Source organism: Mobula birostris, chromosome 6 (assembly GCF_030028105.1).
Source record: "Mobula birostris isolate sMobBir1 chromosome 6, sMobBir1.hap1, whole genome shotgun sequence".
Lineage (NCBI taxonomy): Eukaryota > Metazoa > Chordata > Chondrichthyes > Myliobatiformes > Myliobatidae > Mobula > Mobula birostris.
This window is the reverse complement of record NC_092375.1, coordinates 144365536-144389497: the sequence shown is the minus strand read 5'-3', so window position 1 is coordinate 144389497 and position 23962 is coordinate 144365536. Positions and strand designations below refer to the sequence as shown.

Sequence of the window (23962 nt, the reverse complement as noted above, 5' to 3'; positions counted from 1 at the left end):
ATTGCAAAAATACAATGCTTTGGAATTGACTGAAGCAGGTGTTACTGTGGATACTTGAGTAACAATAACATTCACAATTGAAATATAATGAAATGGAATACAAGCATCTTGCAACACGAAGGAAAATCACATTTAGCTTTAAAAATGGCAAATTCATCGACATGTATTTTGTGTTCATTTTCTTATGGTGAAGTTCAACTTTAGCATAGCTTAAGATGCAGAAGCCTGAACAAAAGCCTTTTCCCTTAGTGAGCCCAGGTTGAGTGTCTGGTATGAAACTGGAATATTTAACATTCTGAATTAGAGGTATGATTACTATCACTCTCCAATAGATAAATTTGCTGTACTCTTACATTTAAATCAAAACTATAAAGTTGTCAGTCACTTCCTGCTTCACAACATAATTATAGACTGGATATTGAAATGATAAATAAATTTGAATCAACACTTACCATCCCCAGGAGCGGATGCAAGTGTGACTGTCACTGTCTCTGTGTGAAGACTCCCATTGGAAGCTGTCCATTGCAGCTGGAAAAATAAATTTTATCATTAAACAGAGTTGGTGACCCAGCCACCATTACACATGCACTTCTGCTAAACATTTAAAAGATATCATAATCTAGTGTTAAAGACAGAATCAAAGAGTTGTAGTCAGAATGAAAATGGACCCTTTAGCCCATCTAGGCCACTCTGACAAAGATTCATATCTAAGACACACCCATTTGCATGTATTTATATTCCTTTATATTGTTCCTGTTTTCCCTAATACTCTAGCTAAAATTTATTCTCTTTACCAATATCAATAAAGCATGAACTGACTACTATTTCAGACATCCCACCTCTCCCAGAAGTATGTATGTACAGCGTAGTTTCACTGAGCAGAATCGCCAAAAAGATTTGCAGAAAAAAATCAGCACGCACACACATGCGCATGCAGTTGCCCACGCAAGGCTTCATGGTCATGGTAGTCTTTATCGGGGTAAACACAGTGAGAAAGTTGGCAACCTTACCCCCTCACCGCAGGTTGGCCGGTCCGCCAAGAATATTGTCATTAAACCGGTCCATGGTGCAAAAAAGGTTGGGGACCCCTGGCCTACGTGATGAGGCCAAACTCCTTGTAGACTTGCTTAAAGTTGTAATAGTATAAACATGATAAGATAAGTACATATTTTAATGTCACATTTTTCTGCATATACCCAACTTGGTTTACAGATCAGACAAAGTCACTAAACAAAGTATTACATACACCCTTGGAGGTCGACTGTGCGGGGGTGATACGGGTTTGCGGGGGTTGGGGGTGCTACCTCCCTGAAATGAGTTTTTACAGGGTGGGATGTCTGCTATATGACTGCTTTATCTGGGATCTCACTATTAATAAGTTAGCTTAAAATCTTTGTTTTCCTTCTGGAGGTAATTGGCATGTTGCTTCAAGATACTAGGTAACATGTCTGTGACACTGCATGCCCAGGTCATTAAATTTCATCCTACCACTTGTGCATAGTTGGGAAATATTTTGGTTGCCTGGTTATAGGAAATATATTATTATTAAACTGCAAAGAGTACAAAGAAGTTCTAGATGATGCTGTCAGGATTTGAGTTATAGGCAAAGGTTAGGCAGACTAGGGCTTTACTTCTTGGAACATTAGAAACTCTTGGTGTGATCTTAATTAAAGTGTATAAAATCATGAGAGGCATAGATAGGGTGGATGCACGCAGTCTTTTTCTCAGGGAAGGGGAACTAAAAACTAGAGGGCATAGGTTAAAGATGAAAGATGTAAAATTTAATAGGGGCCTGAGCCTTTTTCACGCACAGGGTGCTGCTGCCGGTGAAGTCATTGAGGCAGGTACAGTGACAATAGTCAAAAGACATTTGGATAAGTACATGGAGAGGAAGGGTTTACAGGGATATGGGACAAATGGCACTAGCTCGGTAAGCTGTTTCTATGTAGTATTACCCTATGACTACAACGTTTTAAAAATTACTAGAACTGTATTTAAGTTGTATAGTTTTCCTACGGACTCATGCATGTCATTGTACTGCAATTAGTTAGAATATGATTATGCAGTCCAGTACTACAGCCTGACACTATACAATCCCACAAAAAAAGTTAGTTTGTTTTTTAGTTAGTTAGTAGTTCCTCCACCATCAACTCTGCTCTCAAACGCATCTCCTCTATTTCACGCACATCTGCTCTCACTCCATCCTCGTGTCACCCCACTAGGAATAGGGTTCCCTTGGTCCTCACCTACCACCCCACCAGCCTCCAGGTCCAACATATTATCCTCCGTAACTTCTGCCACCTCCAACGGGATCCCACCACTAAGCACATCTTTCCCTCCCCCCCCCCCCCCCACTTTCCGTAGGGATTGCTCCCTATGTGACTCCCTTATCCATTCGGGGTCCCCCCCATCCCTCTCCACGGATCTCCCTCCTGGCACTTATCCTTGTAAGCAGAACAAGTGCTACATTGCCCTTACACTTCCTCCCTTACCACCATTCAGGGCCCCAGACAGTCCTTCCAGGTGAGGCGACACTTCACCTGTGAGTCGGCTGGGGTGATATACTGCGTCCGGTCCTCCAGATGTGGCCTTCTATATACTGGCGAGACCTGATGCAGACTGGGAGACTGTTTTGCTGAACACCTACGCTCTGTCCGCCAGAGAAAGCAGGATCTCCCAGTGGCCACACATTTTAATTCCACATCCCATTCCCATATGTCTATCCACAGCCTCCTCTACTGTAAAGATGAAGCCACACTCAGGTTGGAGGAATAACACCTTATATTCCGTCTGGGTAGCCTCCAACCTGATGGCATGAACATTGACTTCTCTAACTTCCGCTAATGCCCCACCTCCCCCTCATACCCCATCCGTTATTTATTTATATACACACATTCTTTCTCTCTCTCTCTCTCTCCTTTTTCTCCCTCTGTCCCTCTGACTATACCCCTTGCCCATCCTCTGGGTTTTCCCCCCTCCCCCTTTTCCTGCTCCCTGGGCCTCCTGTCCCATGATCCTCTCATATCCCTTTTGCCAATCACCTGTCCAGCTCTTGGCTCCATCCCTCCCCCTCCTGTCTTCTCCTATCATTCTGGATCTCCCCCTCCCCCTCCCACTTTCAAATCTCTTACTAGCTCTTCCTTCAGTTAGTCCTGACGAAGGGTCTCAGCCCGAAACGTCGACTGTACCTCTTCCTAGAGATGCTGCCTGGCCTGCTGTGTTCACCAGCAACTTTGATGTGTGTTGCCTGAATTTTCAGCACCTGCAGAATTCCTCGTGTTTAGTTTGTTTTTTGCCTGAAGAATTCTGACTATATGAACTAATGAACAAAACTCTCATGGCCTTCTACAACCTCCTCTAGCTTTACAACATTCTGATGCCATCTTATTATTACCATTGGGAAGGAGATAAAGAAGCCTAAAGGTACACACTCAGCAATTCAGGAACAGCTTCTTCCCCTCTACTATCCAATTTTTAAATTGTTATTGAACCCATGAATAGTACCTCACTACTTTTTCTTTACTTCTGTTTTTAACTATTTAATATACATTTATACATACTATAATTGGATTTTTTCCTATATTTATCAGGTATCATACTGCTGCTGCAAAGTTAACAAATTTAATGAAATACGCTAGTGATATTAAATTCGATTCTGATTTCTGAACTCTTCCATTTCTGGTTTGCTGCACAAGGGGTTTATAGACATTGGCCATGTAAGTCACTACCTAGATCTAAGCTTTGAAATTATCCCCTCAACTTCTGTAACAACTTTTATATATTCTCTAAGCTATGTGGTCTGGCTCGGAATAGAAGCTATCTGAAAGCACTTGTGAACAACTGGAGCTGTTTCTTTATTAATTAAATAGCACGGTAATTGCTGTTAGTACGTCTGACAGATAAACAGCAAGACTTTATACCCTGTACAAGTTAAAAAGCATTTGAAAGCCGTGAAGACAAGGTGTTCCTGAAGTAGAAAGTCAAACCTATATTTTTAATATTGGATATATCCCATGTGTGACTGAGTAAAATTTTCAAAGACTTACTCACAAGGTCCAATAGTGATTCTTGCTCATCTGTGTTACATATCTGAACTCCTATACATGAAGTAATCCTTGTAGTCTGCTCATCAAAATGCCTATACTGAACTGGCATTCTACCTGAAGACTCACATCAAGACCCGAGAATGTTATGGGAATTTCTTTTTTCTTTATTTCCCTATTCTAAGCCTCTTCTCCATAACAGGACACAAGAACATCCATCCTACTTAAGGTAAAAACTATTCTTGGATATCTTCAGAACACTTTCAATACGCTGGATGAACTCAGCAGGTCGGGCAGCATCAGTTAGAAACAATGAGTCCACATTTCAGGCCGGAACCCTTCATCAGGACTGAAGAATGAAAGATGGGGAAGGATTTGAAGAATGCTTGTAGCTTCAGTTTGAAGCTACAAGCATTCTTTAAATCCTTCCCCATCTTTCATTCTTCAGTCCTGACGAAGGGTTCCGGCCTGAAGCGTCGACTCATCGTTTCTAACTGATGCTGCCCGACCTGCTGAGTTCATCCAGCGTATTGAAAGTATTGCTTTGATCACAGCATCTGCAGATTATTTTGTGTTTACTTGGTTATCTTCACTGATGTTCCAAAACATAGATATTACTAATGAAACCAAATGTTGAATAAAGATGGTGAAAACATGAAGCTAAAAGAGCACGGAATGGGCTTAATTCCTTGCAAAAATGTTCCAATCAATCCATTATATTTTGCCTAGACGTTCCTCATATCTGAACCATGATGATATGTTGTAGTGGCTCTTGATCATATAGAACATAAAAGTGATCACATTTTTGCCTAATACTCACATGCAGAGATGACAAAATAACATTCAAAGACAAGAACTCTGATTTATTCTCACTCTACTTAGTTCATCAGAATCAAGGAGAACTGAAGGACCTCAATTTCTCCCCTAACCAACTTCACCTAATGAATAAATGGTGAATAACATGTCTACTGCAATAGATACTTCCACTCATGCTTTTAAGTAAGTAGTTTTTAAAACTAAGGCGGGGCAAGCAGAGCGGCCATTGTTTGAGTTGGGCAGCGTTAGAATGAGGCAGCTTTTGGCTTTGGTGACATTAATATCTGGTAAGGTTTTTCTTGCTCGTTCTTCTTCTGTAAGTGTATAGCTAGGACAGTAAGAATGGTCCCAGGGCTGCTATTTGTTCTTTGAGTGAGATGTGGGAATTCTGGGAGTCTTCCGGAAAACCACAACTGCACTAGGTGCACTGAGCTGCAGCTCCTCAGAGAGCATATTAAAGAACTAGGGCTGTAACTTGATGACTTTTGGCTCACAAGGGAAACAGGGGAGATGATAGATAGGAACTACAAGAAGGTAGTCACCACTCGGTTGCAGGAGACAGGTGAAAGGCTGACTGTAAGGAGAGGGAAGAGAAACAGGCAGACGGTACAGAGCTTCCCTGTAGCCATTCCCTCAATAATAAGTATGCTGTTTTAGATACTGTTGGGGGGGGCCCTACTGGGGGGAGCTACAACGACCAGATCGCTAGCATTGAGTCTGGTGCTGTGGCTAAGAAAAGTATTGGCAGAGGAGGAATGCAGTGGTGATTGGAGATTCCATAGTTAGAATAGTAGATAGGAGAGTCTGTGAACGCGATAGACAAACTCAGGTGGTTGCCTCTCAGGTGCCAGAATCAGGGATGACTCTGATCGTGTCCATGACATTCTAAAGGAAGAGGGTGATCAGCCAGATGTCGAGGTACGTATTGGTACCAGTGACATCAGAAGGAATTCTAAAGAGAGAATTTAGAGAGCTAGGTAGAAAGCTGAAAAACAGCACCTCCAGGGTAACAATCTCTGGACAGCACCCTGTGCTATTCACCAGTGAGGGCATGAATAGGATGATTTGGTAGATGAATGCGTGGCTGATGAACTGGTGCAGGGGGAAGTGTTTCAAATTTATGGATTATTGATCTCTCTCCAGACAAGGTTTGACCTGTACAAAAGAGACAGACTACACCTGAACCTGAGGGGGACCAATATTATTGCGGGCAGATTTGCTAGAGCTGCTGGGGAGGGTTTAAACCATTTGGCAGGGGGATGGGGACCAGAGTGATACGGCTGAGGAAAGGGATGTTAGTTTACAAGCAGAGGCAGTGTATAGTGAGACTGTCAGGAAGGACAGGCAGATGGTTTGACAAAATTGCAGTTAATGGGATGAGTTGCACTGTAAAAGAAGGGCAAAAAGTGAACAGCGTAACAATTACAGGACTGAAGGTGTAATGTTTGATTGCACACAGCATATACAAAATAAGGTAGATGATCTTGTCGCACAGTCAGAGATTGGCTGGTATGACATTGTGGGTATCACAAAGTCATGGCTGAAAGACGATTGTAATTGGAAGCTTAATATCCAAGAATACACAGGCAGGTAGGTGGAGCAGGAATGGCTCTGCTGGTAAAAAATGAAATCAGATCTTTAGAAAAAGGTGATATAGGATTAGAAAATATAGAATCCTTGTGAGTAGAGTTAAGAAACTGCGAGGATAAGACAATCCTGATGGGAGTCTGAACAGTAGCCAGGATGTTGTCTACAACTTAACAGTGGGGGATAGAAAAAGCATGTCAAAAATGCAATGTTATATTAGTCATGGGGATTCAATATGCACATAGATTGGGAAAATCAAGTTGATGCTGGACCCCAAGAGACAGTATTTGTAGAATGCTGCTGACATGGCTTTTTGGAGCAACTTATAATTCAGCCTACTAAGGAATCAGCAATTCTGGATTGGGTGTTGAGTAACAAAGTAGATATGATTAGGGAGCTTAAGGTAATGGAACCCTTAGGAAACAGTGACCATAATACGATAAAATTCATTCTGCAATTTGAGAGGAGAAGTTAAAGTCAGATGTATCAGTATTATTGTGGAGCAAAGAGAATTATAGAGGTATGACAGAAGAGCTGGTCAAAGTTGATTGGAAGAGGACACTAGCAGGAATGACAGTTGAGCAGCAATGACTGGAGTTTCTGGGAGCAATTCGGAAGACGCAGGATAAATACACCCCAAAGAGGAAGTACTCTAAAGGCAGGATGACACAACTGTGGCTGACAAGGGAAGTCAAAGCCAACATAAAAGCAAGAGAAGGGGCATACAGCGGAGCAAAAATTAGTGGATTGGAAAATGTTTATAAAACAACAGAAGACAAGAAACAGAAGGGGGAAAGAGATAAAATCTGAAGGTAAGCTAGCCAATAATACAAAAATGATACCAAAAAGTTTTTTCTTCCAGATATATAAAGAATAAAAGAATGTTGAGTGTAGATATTCGACTGCTGGAAAATAATGCTGGAGATATAGTAATGGGGGACAAGGAAATGGCAGACAAACTGAAGTAGTATTTTGCAACAGTCTTCACTGTGGAAGATACCAGTAGTATGCCAGACGTTTGAGTGTGTCAAGATGCAGAAGTGACTGCAGGTGCTCAGGAAACAGAAAGGTCTGAAGGTAGTTAAGTCACTGGTCCAGATGGGCTACACACCATGGTTCTAAAAGAGGCAGCTGAAGAGATTGTGGAAGCATTAGTAATGATCTTTCAAGAATCAATAGAACTGGACTGGAAAATTGTAAATGTCACTCCACTCTTCAAAAAGAGAGGGAGGTAGAAGAAAGGAAATTATAGGCCATTTAGCCTGAGCTCAGTGGCTGGGAAGATGTTGGGAGTTGATTGTTGTGGTTTCAGGGTACTTGGAAGCACATGACAAAAGAGGACAAAGTCAGCATAGTTTCCTTCAAAGAACATCTTGCCTGACAAATCTGTTTGAATTCTTTGATGAAATATCAAGCAGGATAGACAAAACAGAATTGGTGGATTTTCAGAAGGCCTTTGACAAGGTGTTGTACACGAGGCTGCTAAACAAGGTAAGAGCCCAGGGTATTACAGGAAAAATACTAGCATGGATAGAGCATTGGCTGATTGATAGCAGGCAAAGAGTGGGAATAAAGGGATTCTTTTTGAATTGGCTGCTGGTGACTGGTGGTGTTCGACAGGGGTATGTGATGGACTGTTTCTTTTTATGTTGTATGTCAGCAATCTGGATGATGAAATGGATGGCTTTGTGACCAAGTTTGCTGAAGATGCGAAGATAACTGGAGGGCAGATAGTGTTGAGGAATCAGAGGAGCTGCAGAAGGACTTGGATAAAGTGAACGGGCAAAGAGGTGGCAGATGGAAAATGGTGTCCGGAACTGTATGGTCGCGCACTTTGGTAGAAGGAATAAAAGCATACACTATTTTCTAAACTGGGAGAAAATTCAAAAATCCAAGGTGAAAAGGGATTTGGGTGCCCTTGGGCAGGATTCCCTAAAAGGTAATATGCATATTAAATCGGTAGTGAGGAAGGTAAATGCAATGTTAGCATTTATTTCAAGACAAGTAGAATATAAAAGCAAGGACGTATGCTGAGGCTGTATAAGGCACTAGTGATGCTTCACTTGGAGTATTGTGGGCAGTTTTAGGCCTCTTATTTAAGAAAGGATGTGCTGATAATGGAGAAGGCTTATGAGAATGATCCTGGATATAAAAAGATCATATCAGCAGCAACTGAAGTCTCTGGACATATATTTGCTGGAATATAGAAGAATGAGAGGGATCTCACTGAAACCTATCGAATGTTGAAAGGCATAGGTAGAGAAAATGTAAAAAGGTGGAGGTGTCTAGAACTAGTAGAGGGACATCCATTTAGGACAGAGATGAGAACAAAGTTCTTTAGCCAAAAGGATGGGGAATCAGTGGAATTCATTGCCACGGGCAGCTGTGGAGGCCTAGTCACTGCGTGCATTTAAGGCAGATGTTTGATAGGTTCTTGATTAGTCAGGGCATGAAAAGTTATGGGGAGAAGGCAGGAGAATGGGGTTGAGAAGGAAATGGATCGGTCATGATGAAATGACATAGCAGACTTGATGGACTGAATGGCCCAATTCTGTTCCTGTGTCTTATGCATGGATCAGATATATCTACTTGAATTTAAGAGAAAGAGAATTGGGGACTGAAGAAGAAAAAAGGTCGGTGCTATTTCTAACTACTGCTCAACATGATACAGCCTTAGGACTCAGACAAACTGGATACTGTTCAGGAATTTAGTCAATTTCTGTCAAGTCCAGTAAAGATGGCTAATATAGACTTTAGGCCCAGAAAGTGTCCCTTTCTTTTGGTTGGCAGCATGTAGTACTTAACTAAAGTGAACTTAAGTCTGTTAGAAAAGAACGGAGCATCATTTGTGGCTGGTGTTCCAGTTGAGTGACTGAAGTCATCTAGTGTACAATGATTCTAAGGATTTAAGTTTGGAAAAATTATGAAAAGTAAATGCTGTGGATGTCTGTATTTAGGGAGCTGATCCCAAAGTTCTGGTACAAAGCTGAAATTCAATATTAGACTGACACAGGAGGAGTTGAATGACCAGAATATCTTAGATGGCATCATTTAAATACAGTTGACCTTCACTAATCCGACTACTTGTAATCCGGTTCCTTCGATAATCCGGCACTGATTAAGCTTAATGTGATCCTTCTGTAATTTGGCATTTTCACTAATCCAGCACTCCTCAGGTCCCAATGGTGCCGGATTAGTGAAGGTTGACCTGTATATATTTCTAAGAAAACAACAAATCGAACAAAATATCAAAGAATTTTTAAAAAACTGTTTGCTTGAGACCACTAAGATATGAATGAGAAAAGAAAATTCATGTACAACACAAGCCAATAACTGTTGGTAAAATTTTGCACGTGGCTAAGACAAAATATTAGGGCAGATGTCCATGCAATGTATGGAACGGAAGGCAAATCACAGATGCCACTGACAGTGATAGTAATTTCTATCTGTAGGGAAAGGTTAACAATTCGGGAGGATATTCCATTCCTCATCTTAGCATGCTATTTGCAAATCAGAATACACAGATCTTACTGCTGCAGTCATGGATCCAGATGTGTACTCTAACTCGCCTCTCTGTAGTGCCAACTGTGCTTCATGGATGTGATTTTTGATGTCATTGACAGTTGGAAAAAAGGAGAGATTGTGTCTCTCAGGAACATCATCTGGTTTAAATAGTTCCCTTTCCACAAATTTTCTGCACAAAGAAAAAAACAACCATCAATTACAGCCCAGCACATCACTTTTAAAGACAACAGAGTTAAATTGATCTATTTTTTTTGATAATGAAACAATTCACTGGCCTTTGTCACATACAATCATTACAAAGCAAATCAAACAGCACAACTCGACCTACCTTACATAACCTGACAAAAAAAAGAACTCTAAGATTGGTTAAAAGCCAAGCAGAAATGAACAAGTTATGATTAAAAGTAGGAACAAACAAACAAAACAGATAAACAAATGGCCTGATTTCGACTTACTTGGCTGCTTCCCAATTCTCCTCCTAATCTATCTGCCATTGATGGATAACAACAGAGATTTCTGCAGGTCTTTTACTATTAGTCTTGGGTTCTTTTTCACATTCTTCAGTATTGCAGGTTGTGCTCTTGATGGGATCTTTACAGGATGTCCACTCCTAGGGAGAGTGGCAACAGTACTGAGTTTCCTCCATTTGTAGACTATTTTTCTCTTGCTGTGGACTGATGAACACTCAGATCTTTAGAAATGCTTTTGTAGTCTTTTCCAGCTTCATGCACCTCCACAATTCTTCTTCTAAGGTCCTCTGAAAGTTGTTTCAATCGAGGCATGGTGCACATAAACAGATCTTTCTTCAGAACAGCAAGCTCCGACAGTAACCTGACTTGGTGTCTCTTTTTTTATATAGGGCAGGGCACCTCTACAACCCACACCTCCAACGTCATCTCATTGATTGTAACACCTGACTCCAATTAGCTTTTGTAGACCGCATTACCCCAATGGTTCACATACTTTTTTGAACCTAGACTATGACAGTTTAAATGGTGTGCTCAGTATTGATGAAAAGTACAATTGTCTGATTTAGACAGATCAGACCACATTTTATGAGTAATTATGCAGAAAACTGGGTAACTTTTTCTTGCAACTGTATTTACTTCACATTTATCCTTGGTTGTTGCTAGGACATTAAATAGGTAAAATATACTCAAAATATCCAAAAGGATTTTAATCACAAATCTCAACTTTTAATAACAAGTCTTGTTAGTACTGTTCACTTTAAGATGCAATATCAATTTAATTCTTGTACAGACATATCCAATGGAAAACTAGGTAATTGAAAATCAGATTTTAAAATGCTGAAGAAAGCAAAAGATAAAATGGAGTAAATTTTAACACCATTAATAATTCACTTTTTTAAAAAAAAATCTTCTATCTTTAGAACCAAACTGCCAAACTGACACTGAAATAAGGTGCAGAATTCAGCCAACTGCCAGTTTATATTTTGCTTGGATGACATGCAAGGGAAAATGTCAAAATGAGGTGGTCTTTTTTACATACAGCAGTGACAAAGGATTCAACATTGTTGAGTTTCTCTGCAGGTACATTTTATACTTAGCTCTCTTGTGTGGGTTAAATGAAACACAGAAAATGCAAAAAAAGAAATTTCAGGTCCAGTAAAATGTGAAACAGAGCTCACATTTTAACTCAATGATCTTTCATCAAGACTTTCATCAACTCCAAGTAAAGCTCTTAACCCCAAATGTTATAGTGCTCTCTCTCACAAAGATGTTATGATTTGTTAACCATATCCACTATTTAACATTTCCAGATTCACAGTATTTGCTCAACTAAAACTATACCTGAGCTGCTTCCGAACCATGTAGACCTGGTCAATTCCCTGAGCAACCAGTTCTCGAATCTTCTCAGTGACGCGTGGGTGCAAACGAGATGGAAGAATCCCATTTTCATCCATCATACCAATATCCTCTTCTTCAATGGAGACATATGTTGGCGGTGGTGGCAACGGAGGTGGTGGCAAATAGGAACCATCTTGATCATGATACTGATGAGCCTGTGGTGTAGGTAATTGCACGTACCACCTATGGCAAAAATGGCCATGGTTAATGGCAAAAGCCTCCAGCTGCCAGAAAATTCTTTAAGCAATAAAATCATTGTCCAATGAACTGTGTGAAAATCTTGATGCCTAATATAGTTATTTCAGTCTAGAGATATGCCAGTGAAATTATCTGGGATTAATATAAGACCATGATCTTTGTAAATTCAAAGCAAAACTAAATATTTTTAATAATTGCAATAAAATTATATGGTCAGATATGACCATAAAATACAGCAGCAAATTAGGTTGTTCCGCCCACTGTCTCTGCTCTGCATAGCTGATCATGGCTGCTTTATTATCATACTCAATCCCATTCTCCCCATAACCTTTGACACTGTTACAAATCAAGAATCTATCAACCTCTGCTTTAAATGTACCCAGTGACTAGGCCTCCACAGTCTTCCATGGCAATGAATTCCAGATTCACCACCCTCTGGCTAAAGGAACTCCTCCATGTTTCTGTTCTAAATGGACGTCCTTATATTCTGAGGCTCAGTTCTCTGGTCCAAGACTCCCCCACTATAGGAAACATCCTCTCCATATCCAGTCTACCTAGGCCTTACAATAATATGATAGGTTTCAATAAGATTCCACACCCCGCCCCCCCAATTCTGCTAAACTTCAGCAAGTGCAGCCCTAGTGCCAACAAACACTCCTCCTACGTTAACACTTTCACTGCTGGGATCATTCTCATGAACCTTTTCTGGACCCTCTTCAATGTCAGCACATCTTTTCTTAGATAAGGGGCCCAAGCTGCTCATCATTTTCCAAGAGTGGTCAGAAGGACACCTTACAAAGCTTTAGCATCACATCCTTGCTTTTATATTTCAGTCCTCTTGAAATGAATGCTAACATTGTATTTGCCTTCATTACTACCAACTCAAACTGCAAAGATAACCTTTAGGGAATCCTGCACGAGAATGCCGAAATCTGATTTCTGAATTTGCTCCCTATTTAGAAAATAGTTCACGCCTTTATTCCTGCTATCAAATTTCATGACCATACACTTCCTTACACTTTTGTTTATTTTCCTAATCTGTCCAAGTTTTTCTGCAGCTTCCCTGCTTCCTCAACACTACCTGTCCCTCTGCCTACCTTTGTTATAACATGACATAATACTCATTCCCAGTCCAAGTTATACTATGTAGCAATGTTGAACTCATTTTAAAACGGCAAGCTCTGGATTAATTCAGTGCAATATATTGTTAAGAGTACAAATAGGAAAATGTGTTATCAATGGATAGTTAGAGTTATGGTACAGGAGGAGGGGATTCAGATCCTGGGGGACATGGTTAGTTCTATGGCAGTATGACTTGTTCAAGATACACACATTGCACCTAGACAGAACTGGAACCAAGATTCCCACAGGGAGTTTAACAAGTGCAGTGGAGCTGCGCTTAAGCTAATTTGGCATGGGATCAACCCAAGAGATTCTGAAAATGCTGAAAAAGCACACACAAAATGTTGGAGGAATTCAGCAGGTCAGGCAGCAGCTATAGAGGGGAATAAACAGTCAAATTTTAGGCAGAGTCCTGATGAAGGGCCTTGGACTGAAACAGCAACTATTTATTCCTCTCATAGATGCTACCTGACTTGCTCAGTTCCTCCAGCATTTTGTGTATCTAATTCAGCATGGGGCACATTACCAGGATGTAATGTCAGGAGAACTGGAGTGTAGAAAAAGTTGGGACAGTCAGAAATATGACAGAATTAATTGGATGTTGAGAAATAAGCAGGTTACCAGCAAAATCTCAAGTCAGTGTGCGTTAAGAAGTGAATTATGTTAATAGGGTTAGAAATCAAGTTGCAAACAAGACTGTGGGAATTGTGTCATGGAAGATATAACTCAGTAAAGAAAGAAAGATAAATACTAAACAAAGAACAAACAAAGAAGAGAGCACTGACAGGTATGACTAAAGGAAAATACCCGAGTGCTAGAAAGGAAGTCAAAGGCACAATCATTTAAACACAATTAAACAGCAAGGGAACAATACAGTGGATGACATTAGGCCACTAACTAGCAGGAAGGAGATAGAAAACTGTGGCCCCAAAGGACTGGAGGGTACCTTGTTCAAAAGGAAAATGGGAATAATCCAGATAGTTATAGATCATTGAGCCTTTCATCAGTGATAGGGAAGCTACTGGTGAGGATATTGAGGATAGGATTTATGCACATGTGGAAAGACATGATCTGTTTAGAGACAGCAGCATCACTTTGTGTGGTGTAGATCATGCCTTGCAAATTTGATTGTGTTTTTTAGTGAGGAGGTGGACATGATGCTTGATAAGGGTAAGGCAGTAGATGTTTTATCTACATGGAGTTTAACCCATAAAACCTAGCAGCAGAATTAGGCTATTCAGCCCATCATGTCTGCTCCACAATTTGATCATAGCTGATTTATTTTCCTTCTCAACCTCACTCTCCTGTCTTCTCCCGTAATCTTTGATGCCTTTACCGATCAATAAATTATCAATCTAATTTAGACAGGCAAACTTAAGTATTTTGCATTAGTTTTCACTATGAAAGACACTAGCAGTATGTTGGAAGTTTAAGAGATCAAGGGGCAGAAGCAAGTGAAGTTGCCTCATTAGGAAAAACTGCTTGGAAACTTAAAAGATCTGAAGGTAGTTAAGTCACGTGGACCAGATGGTCCACACCCCAGGGTTCTAAAAGAGGTGGCTGAAGAGATTATGGAGGCATTAGTAATGATCTTTCAAGAATCAGGAAATTCTGAAATGGTTCCAGAATACAGGAAAATTGCAAATGTCACTCTAATCTTCAAGGAGGGAGAGACGCAGAAGAAAGGAAATTTTAGGCCAGTTAGTTTGACCTCAGCAGTTGGGAAGATGTTGGAGTCAACTGTTAAGCATTTGGTTTCCCGGTACTCGGAGGGACATGATAAAATTGGTCAAAGTCAGCAAAGTTTCCTTAAGGGAAAACCTTACCTGACAAATCTATTGGAATTCTTTGAAGAAATAACAAGTAGGATAGAGAAAGGAGAATTGGTGGATGTTCAGAAGTCTTTTGACAAGTTGCACACATAACAAGTTAAGAGCCCATGCCATTACAGGAAAGATACAAGCATGGATAGAGCATTGGCTGAATGGAACTCGGTAAAGAGTGCGAATAAAGGGAGCCTTTTCTGGTTGGCTGCCAGTAATTAGAGGTGCTCCACAGGGTCTGCACTGGGACAACTTTGTACACTATATATCAATGATTTGAATGATGGAATTGATGCCTTCGTGGCCAAGTTTGCAGACAATATGAAGATAGGTGGAGGGGCAGGTACCTTTGAAGAAGTAAAGGCTGCAGAAGGACTTGAGACATATTAGGAGAATGGGCAAAAAAATAGCAGATGGAAAACAGTTTCAGGAAGTGTGTGGTCATGCACTTTGGTAGAAGAAATAAAAGCAGGGACGATTTTCTAAATGGCCGGTGAATTCAAAAATGAGGTGCAAGGGGACTTCGGTATCCTCGTGCAGGGTACCCTAAAGGTTAATTTCCAGGTTGAGTCATTGGTGAGGAAGGCAAATGCAAAGTTAGTATTCATTTCAAAAGGACCAAAGTACAAAACAAGGATGTAATGTTGAGGCTTTATAAGGCACTGGTGAAGCCTCAATTGGAGTATTGTGAACAGTTTTGGGCACCTTATCAAAGAAAGAATGTGCTGACATTTGAGAAGGTTCAAATCACAAAAATGATTCTGGGATTGAAAGGCTTATCATATGAGGAGTGTCTGATGACTCTGGGCCTGTACTCACTGGAATTCAGAAGAATGAGGGATAGCTCATTGAAACCTATTGAATGTTGAAAGGCCTTGATGGAGTGGGTGTGGAGAGGATGTTTCCTATGGTGGGAGAGTCTAAGACCAGAGGACATAGCCTCAAAATAGAGGGACATCCATTTAGAACAGAGATGAGGAGTAATTTCTTTAGCCAGAGTGTGGTAGATCTGTGGAATTCACTGCCATAGGCATCTATGGAAGCCAAGTTAATTAAGGCAGAGGTTCACAGATTCTTGATTATCCGGGGCATGAAGGGATACGGGGAGAGGGCAGGAAATTAGGGTCGAGAGGGAAATGGATGAAATAGCGGAGGAGACTCGATGGGTCAAACGGCCTAATTCTGCTCCTATAGCTTATGCTCTTATGGTCTATTTATTGATTTTCTTTTTTAAGAGAAAACTTAACAAAGGTGACGATAAACTTTGGCATTTACATGTTAATGTTCACTAAACTACTGGATTGTTGTAAAACACATTAGGTTAGCTAATGCACTTCATGGAAGGAAATCAACTATCTAACTCCAAACTTACCCCATGTGGTTTGACTCTGAAATGCCTTCTGAAATGGCATAGCAAGCCACTCAATTTATGGGGTGCAGCTTGGATTGTGAGGAAAATAAAACAGGATTAGGGTAAATGGGTATTGATAATCACTGCAGTAAAATAGGGGAGTTGATAGGATTGCGAGGAAAATAAAACAGGATTAGTGTAAATGGGTACTGATAATCACTGCAGTATCAAGTAGGCCAAAGGACTTGCTTCTGCCCTGCAATCTTGATAACTATAACCATGAATTAGGAATGCACAATAAATGCTGGCCTTTCCAGTGACACTCAGGTTTTGAAGAATGAGAAAAATAGGGTATTAGTTATATGGATTATAAGATATTCGAGGATGGTTTTCTTAAAACAGAAATTTGAAAGGAAATATGATAAAGGTGTTTAGAATAATAGGATTTAGATAGAACATATAAAAATAAACCATTTGTAAAGTTACTTGGGTCAATACTCAAGATGTACAAGTTTAAGAGAATTTTTTTCAAAAAAAAACATCAGAAAAACATGCATGGTCAGACTGTCAATTTTAATTGATCTAGGGTATATTATATTTAAAAATATAACCAGATACTGCTATTTTCGGTGTACATGAACATGTAAATACGAATTAAAATGACACCTTTGTCAAGATTTCCATCAAAAACTGACCAACTAGAAGAATGAAAGAAAGAGAGTTGGCCCCACCTCTGATCGATCATTCAAGAAATGCTGATCAAATGAATAATGAAACTTCCTCCCACTGACTTAAGGAGAGAACCTGAATTCCTCTGTGATCAGAAAACTCCTGCTGACAGATAGGGATGTGAAATCAATCACCTCATTGTGACTGCACATAGTACTATTTCATTTCAGTCTGAAATGCTGCCATTTTACCAGCAGTCAGACAGAAGTGGTTGTTTCTCCTGACACTGAACATTCACACCACTAAGCCTTAACACTAGCCATACCATCACTCTTTAATGTAATCAAATATATCAGTCAATCAATTTATTACAAACACATTTTATACTGACAGCAGTTGAATCCATTAAATTTATGCTGTTGACTACAGCAACAATTTTCATTATGAATTCGAAAAACTTAAAAAGACATCCCCTACATTGATTTTGCACTAGTACTGGATGAAGTTTAACAGAAAGGCAATGAATTAGTCATATGCATATCAAAATATTATAACCACGTACTTAATGATAGCAAACCAATCATGAGCCATTTATTTCTTTGAAATATATGGTATTCCTACCTGACAACTCCACCCACATCAAACCCATTCTTCTTCAGCATATTAAAGGCCTTTTCCTGCTCTTGCCGAATAACTTTCTTATCAATTTTAGGATCTGTCGGAACCCGGTATTCTGGAAACTTTCGCACCTTTTTAATGTAGATTCTGCAGTAGAATAAAAGTTCAGTTTCTCTAAATGTTACAAAACATCAAGAAAAAAGAAACATTACATTCCCAACTTTCTTCAGATGAATACATCAAGGACCTGGAAATAACGTGCTTAAATTGTTATCTTCAGTAGAACCTTTGTGTTACTACTAACTTCATACAGGAATTCAGGTTTGAGTTTGAGTTATGATGGTAAGCAGTTTTAAGGAAGTAAATGTACCTTAAATGTTGTTGCACTCTACTTATAAATGGCGAGCAGACTCTAAAGTAGCTTGAAACACACAAGAAAATAGCAGGAGTAAGCCACCAGGCCCTTCAAGCCAGCCTTACCATCAGTGGTTTACAGTTGATCTATTCAGGCTCCGCATCAGCTCCTCAGAACCCTCAATTTGTTGGTTTTTCAATACTTACCTAGCTGCACCTTTAGGTTTCACTTAGCATTTCAAACTCCAAAATATACAGGCTCAACATGTTTAGCCTCTAAACAGAATATTTCTCTTATCCCAGGAATTAGCCTGCGGATTTTTTTGGACCCTTCCAAATATTATTATTTTTTTTAGGTAAGAGGAGCAAAACTGTATGTGGCAGTCCAGGTACTACAAACTGTAGCAAAGCTTCTCATTTTCTAATCTCTAACCCCTCGCAATAAATCCCAATATATCAAATTGCCCTCTAACTATTCGCTGTACTTGTCTGCTGTCTTTGTGATTCACACATAAAAAATACCCAGTCCCTGTGTGCTTCACTCATTTATAGCCTTTCTCAATTAATCTGCCCTTAATTACTCTTACTCAAGCGTATGATCTCACACTTTTCCATTTTATTTATAAAATTTCCAAATTTTCATTAATTCACTCTCCCTCAATCTATCTATACACCAATGCAGTGTCACATTATTCACTTCACAACAAGGCCTTCGACATATTTCTATGTCATCAACAAACCTTACATCACGATCTCTTCCACTAACATAACTAGTAAATAACTGAGGGTCAAGAATTAGATAGACACTTTATTAATCCCAAATGAAATTACATTGTCACAATAGCATTACAAGTACACAGATATACAATTTATAAATATTTTAGAAGAAATAAGAAAGAAAAAAAGTTCCCTCAGTCTAACAGGGAAGGGTCATCACTTCCCTGGCTAAAGGTTGACTCATTATAGAGCCTAATGGCCAAGAGAAGATTGACCTTGCATAGCGCTCTTTGGAGTAGCGCAGTTGTCTTCGACTATTACTAAAAGTGCTCCAACGTGGCAGGCAGAGGGTGAGAAACATTGGCCAGAATTGCCAGGATTTTCCATAGGGTCCTTTGTTCTACCACAGCTTCCAATGTGTCCAGTTTGACTCCTATAAGAAAGCCAGCCTTTCCAATCAGTTTATTGAGACTGTTGGCATCATCCGTGTTGATGCCATTACCCTTGCACACCACCACATAGAAGATTGTACGGTGATAAGAGACTGGTAGAACATATGAAAGAAAGTCCTGCATATTGGTTGCCAGTGACTAGTGGACTCCCTCAGGTGTCAGTATTTTGACCACTATTTTTTGCATTGTTTGTCAATGAATTGTATAATGGAATTGATGGCTTTCTGGCAAAGTTTGCAGATGATACGAAGATAGGTGAAGGGGTAGTTAGAGCTGAGGAAGCAATGTGATTGCAGCAGGACTTAGACAAATTGGAAGAATGGGCAAAAAATTACAGATGGAATAGTGTTGAGAAATGTATGATAATGCATTTTGGCAAAAGGAACATTCGTGCAGACTCTTACCTAAATGGGGAGAAGGTTCAAACACCAGAGGTGCAGAGGGACTTCATAGTCCTCATGCAAGACTCCCAGAAAGTTAATTCACAGGTTGAGTCTGTGGTAAAGAAGGCAAATGCAATGTTGCATTTATTCCAAGGGGAATAGAATATAAAAACAAGGAGATAATGCTGAGCCTTTATAAGACACTAGTCAGACCGCATTGATCATCAAGTTTTGGGCCCCATATCTCAGAAAGGATATGTTGTCATTGGAAAAAGTCCAGAGGAGCCTCACAAAGATGATTCTGGGAATGAAGGGGTTAGCATATGAGGAGTGTTTGGCAACTTTGGGCCTGTACTCATTGGAAGTTAGGAGAATGTAGGGGGATCTCACTGAAACCTACCAAATGTCGAAAGGACTAGATAGGGTGGATGTGAAGAGGATGTTTCCTACAGTGCAGGCATCCAGAACTAGAGGGCATAGCCTCAAAATTGAGGGGCGATCTTTTAGAACAAAGGTAAGGAGGAATTTTTTCTTTTAGCCGGAGAGTAGTGAATCTGTGGAATGCTCTGCTACAGACTGCAGTGGAGGCCAAATCCGTGGGTATATTCAAGGCGGAAGTTGATAGGTGAAAAGGATGTGGCGAGAAGGCAGGTATATGGCGTTGAATGGGATCCAGGATCAGCCATAATGGAATGGCGGAGTAGAGTCAATGCACTGAAAGGCTTATGTCTTATGGGTCTGATACACTAAAGGACCTCAGTCTCCTCAGGAATTAGAGGCAACTCTGGCCCTTCTTGTACACAGTCTCTATGTTGGTGGTTCACTCAAGTCCACTCTAGGTGCACCCCAGGTGGAGTACCACATCCACGTCCTCACCATCAATAGTAACAGGGAGCAGTGCAGGCTTAGTCTTCCTGAAGTCTATCACTATCTCCTTTGTCTCACTGATGTTGAGTTGCAGATGACTCAGCTTGCACCACTGAACAAAGTCCTCCACCAGGGCCCTGTATTCATCCTCCTGTCCTCCCTTTATATGGTCAACTACTGCAGAGTTATCAGAGAATTTCTGCAGATGACATGACTCAGTGTTGTACCTAAAGTCTGGGGTATACTGGATAAACAGGAAGGGAGCCAATACAGTTCCCTGTGGTGCCCCAGTGCTGCTTATAGCTACGTCTGACACACAGCTCTATCTCTGGATACTCCACTAACCATACCTGCTCAAGTTTGCAGGCAAACTCAATAACCTAAATCTATTCATTATGTAATTTGCTACCAAAACATACAAGCTATTACATAATATCTTAAAGTTTAGAAAAATGAAATAGGAGTAATATGAAAGTACAGGAAATCAAAACAACATTACACAACCTGAATCAAGGCATCCACCATATGATGTTGCTCTACCAAATTTCAATGCAGGACTCAATCCAGAAAGAAATAGAGCCTCAGGTAAAATATGAACATGTATTGAGTCAAAAACTAATTAAGCCATTAAAAAAAAATTCTGACAATTACTTTGAGAACAAGACTGGCAGCTTCTCTACTTCCCTGCAAATCATATAAAACAGACAAATTGGGTTAGTCAAAGAACACTAACAATTTTTTTTCCTTTTATACCAAGTAATTTAATCTCTGATGCAAGGCACAATACCTATAATTTTCTGGTTTGTCTCTATTACTTTTCTTGAGTGGGAACAACATTGGCTATTCTCCAGTCCTCTGCCATCGCACCTCTGGATCAGGCTAAAGTGAAAAGCACATACTGACAAGAAATGCAGATGTCCAATTCCTTATCTAACAGTAATGTGGGAGCAAAGACAGCAGTTCAAGTTGATAGCTCACCATCACCTTCTAAACCTTTTTTTTTATCATTTGTCACATGTACATTGAAACATCAAAACATAAAGCAAAATGCGCTGTTCACATCAATGACCAACACAGTCTGAAGATATATTGGAGGAATCCACAAACGTCATCATAGTTCCAGCGCCAACATATCCAGAAGCCCACATGGTCACAGGGAGAGTGTACAAACTCCTTACAGACAGTGTGGAAATTGATCCCAGATCACCAGCACTGTAAAATGTTACGTTAGCTCCCACACTACCCTGACACCCCCATAATGTTCTAGGCATGAGCACTGAATACTGACCTTACCAGCAGTGCCACATACTCTAAGAGTTAACTATCCTGACTGAAGGATGCTGAGTGCAATAGTTGCCAACTCCCTTGATCAATACCATCCCTTTTCTATTACTGAACATAAGGCATGAATGCTCATTTTTAACCTAACTTACACTCAAGGGCCTTTTACTGTGCCAGTGCTGGATAGGGGGAGCAGTGCCGCAAGACATGAAAGACTGCAACATTGTCACCATATACAAGAACAAAGGGGACAGAAGCGACTGTAACAGTTACAGGGGAATCTCCTTGCTGAGTATCGTTGGGAAGGTCTTTGCCCGCGTGGTCCTGAACAGACTGCAGAAAATAGCCGAAAGGGTATATCCCAAGTCTCAGTGTGGTTTCAGGTCAGAATGCTCCACAATCGACATGATCTTCTCCCTTCGACAGCTACAAGAGAAATGCAGAGAGCAAAGACAACCACTCTACATCGCTTTCATTGACCTTGCGAAGGCCTTCGACCTTGTGAGCAGAGACGGCCAGTTCATAATGCTCGTCAGGACTGGTTGTCCCCCGAGGCTCCTCAGGATAGTTCAGTCATTCCACACAGACATGAAGGGTGTCATTCAGTTCGACGGCTCTTCTTCGGAGGCCTTCAACATCTGCAGTGGTGTGAAGCAGGGCTGTGTGCTTGCCCCCACCCTGTTTGGCATCTTCTTCGCAGTCATGCTGAAGCACGCCTTTGGAACATCAACTGATGGTGTCTACCTCCACACCAGATCGGACGGGAGGCTGTTCAGTCTGTCCCGGCTGAGGGCAAAAACCAAGGTTCGTGAAGTACTCATCAGGGACATGTTGTTTGCAGACGATGTGGCACTGGCAACACACTCTGAAGAGCAACTGCAACGCCTCATGGACAGCTTCTCAAGAGCCTGCAAGGACTTCAGCTTGACCATCAGCCTGAAGAAAACCAACGTGTTGGGCCAAGGCGTTGAGCACCCCCCTGCCATTACCATCAACAACTACCAGCTGGAAATAGTTCACGAGTTTACATACCTTGGCTCCACCATTACGGAGAGCCTCTCCCTAGACCCCGAGATCAACAGACGGATCGGACAAGGAGCCTCAACATTCGCCAGGCTGACAAAGAGAGTCTGGGAGAACAGAAAGCTGATGACGCACACCAAAGTTGCAGTCTACAGGGCCTGCGTCCTCAGCACACTGCTTTACGGCAGCGAGACCTGGAGCCTCTACTACGGACAAGAGCGGCGTCTCAACGCCTTCCACCTTCGCAGCCTCAGACGCATCCTGGACATCACATGGACTGACCGAGTCACCAACAATGAGGTCCTGGCCTGCGCCCAGATACCCAGCATCTTCACCCTGCTCTAACAGCGCCATCTCCGCTGGCTGGGCCACGTACACCGCATGTCAGATGGGAGGATCCCGAAAGACCTACTGTATGGGGAACTGGCCTCCGGCAAGAGAGCACAAGGGCGGCTCCATCTTCGTTTCAAAGCCGTTTGCAAGAGAGACATGACGTCACTGAAAATGAACGTTGAGAGGTGGGAGGACATCGCAAGCGATCGCTCTCACTGGAGGCTGGAACTACGCAGAGGTCTAAAAAGAGAAGAAGAGAAGCTGAGGCTTGCTGCTGAAGAAAAGCGCACTCGTCGGGAAAACAGCACCAAGATAACACTGGAGGACAGTGCCTTCAAGTGCGGTCGCTGCAGCCGACACTGTCACTTCCGTGTGGGCCTCTACAGCCACAACAGACGCTGCTCTAACACAGACTGAAGCAAGACCTTCCAGGCGCAGATCCATGGTCTCGCCAGACTAACGGATGCCACTGCCAATATTATTTTTCCACATTTGTAAATCATATATCATGCACTGAAAATATCAGAAGCCCACAACTACCACAATATTATCATGTATGGATCTATTTCAGACAAGTTAAAAATGATTATACATTTTTTCAAGTTATTCAAGAAGGGTTCTCACCGTGCAGCACAAGTTGCCTTATAATGCTGATTTGAGATGTTCTCCTGTTCTGTTTTCTTAGGCTGAACTCCTTTCCGTCTTGGTCCAAACTGGCATTCCATGACAATGGCCCTACTTCCTGAAAGAGACACAAAAGCTCCTCAGGTTATCAGTGAGTCAGGTGACACCAAGTAAACCAGTATTTCCCTGTTTGCACCCTCTTAATAATTAATTACAGGCCCATGTGCAAAAGAAATGACAAATGGAGTTACTGAAGGGTTCATCAGCAGCACAGAAAGTTACCTACATTAAAAGCCCATTTAGCTTAA

At 41.0% G+C, this 23962-nt stretch overlaps 1 protein-coding gene across 4 annotated transcripts in view; it reads right to left on the bottom strand.

Annotated features, from left to right (window-relative positions):
- The window catches only part of carf (calcium responsive transcription factor), a 53030-nt gene that overhangs the window by 6153 nt on the left and 22915 nt on the right, over nucleotides 1-23962 (bottom strand). For all 4 annotated transcript variants that reach the window (XM_072261515.1, XM_072261517.1, XM_072261516.1 and 1 more), the window contains 5 exons: nucleotides 23655-23772; nucleotides 17624-17767; nucleotides 11783-12022; nucleotides 9978-10140; nucleotides 453-528 (listed from right to left, as the gene is read on the bottom strand). In XM_072261515.1, the coding sequence (XP_072117616.1) occupies nucleotides 453-528; nucleotides 9978-10140; nucleotides 11783-12022; nucleotides 17624-17767; nucleotides 23655-23772 (741 nt within the window). The remainder of the gene's footprint in view (nucleotides 1-452; nucleotides 529-9977; nucleotides 10141-11782; nucleotides 12023-17623; nucleotides 17768-23654; nucleotides 23773-23962) is intronic.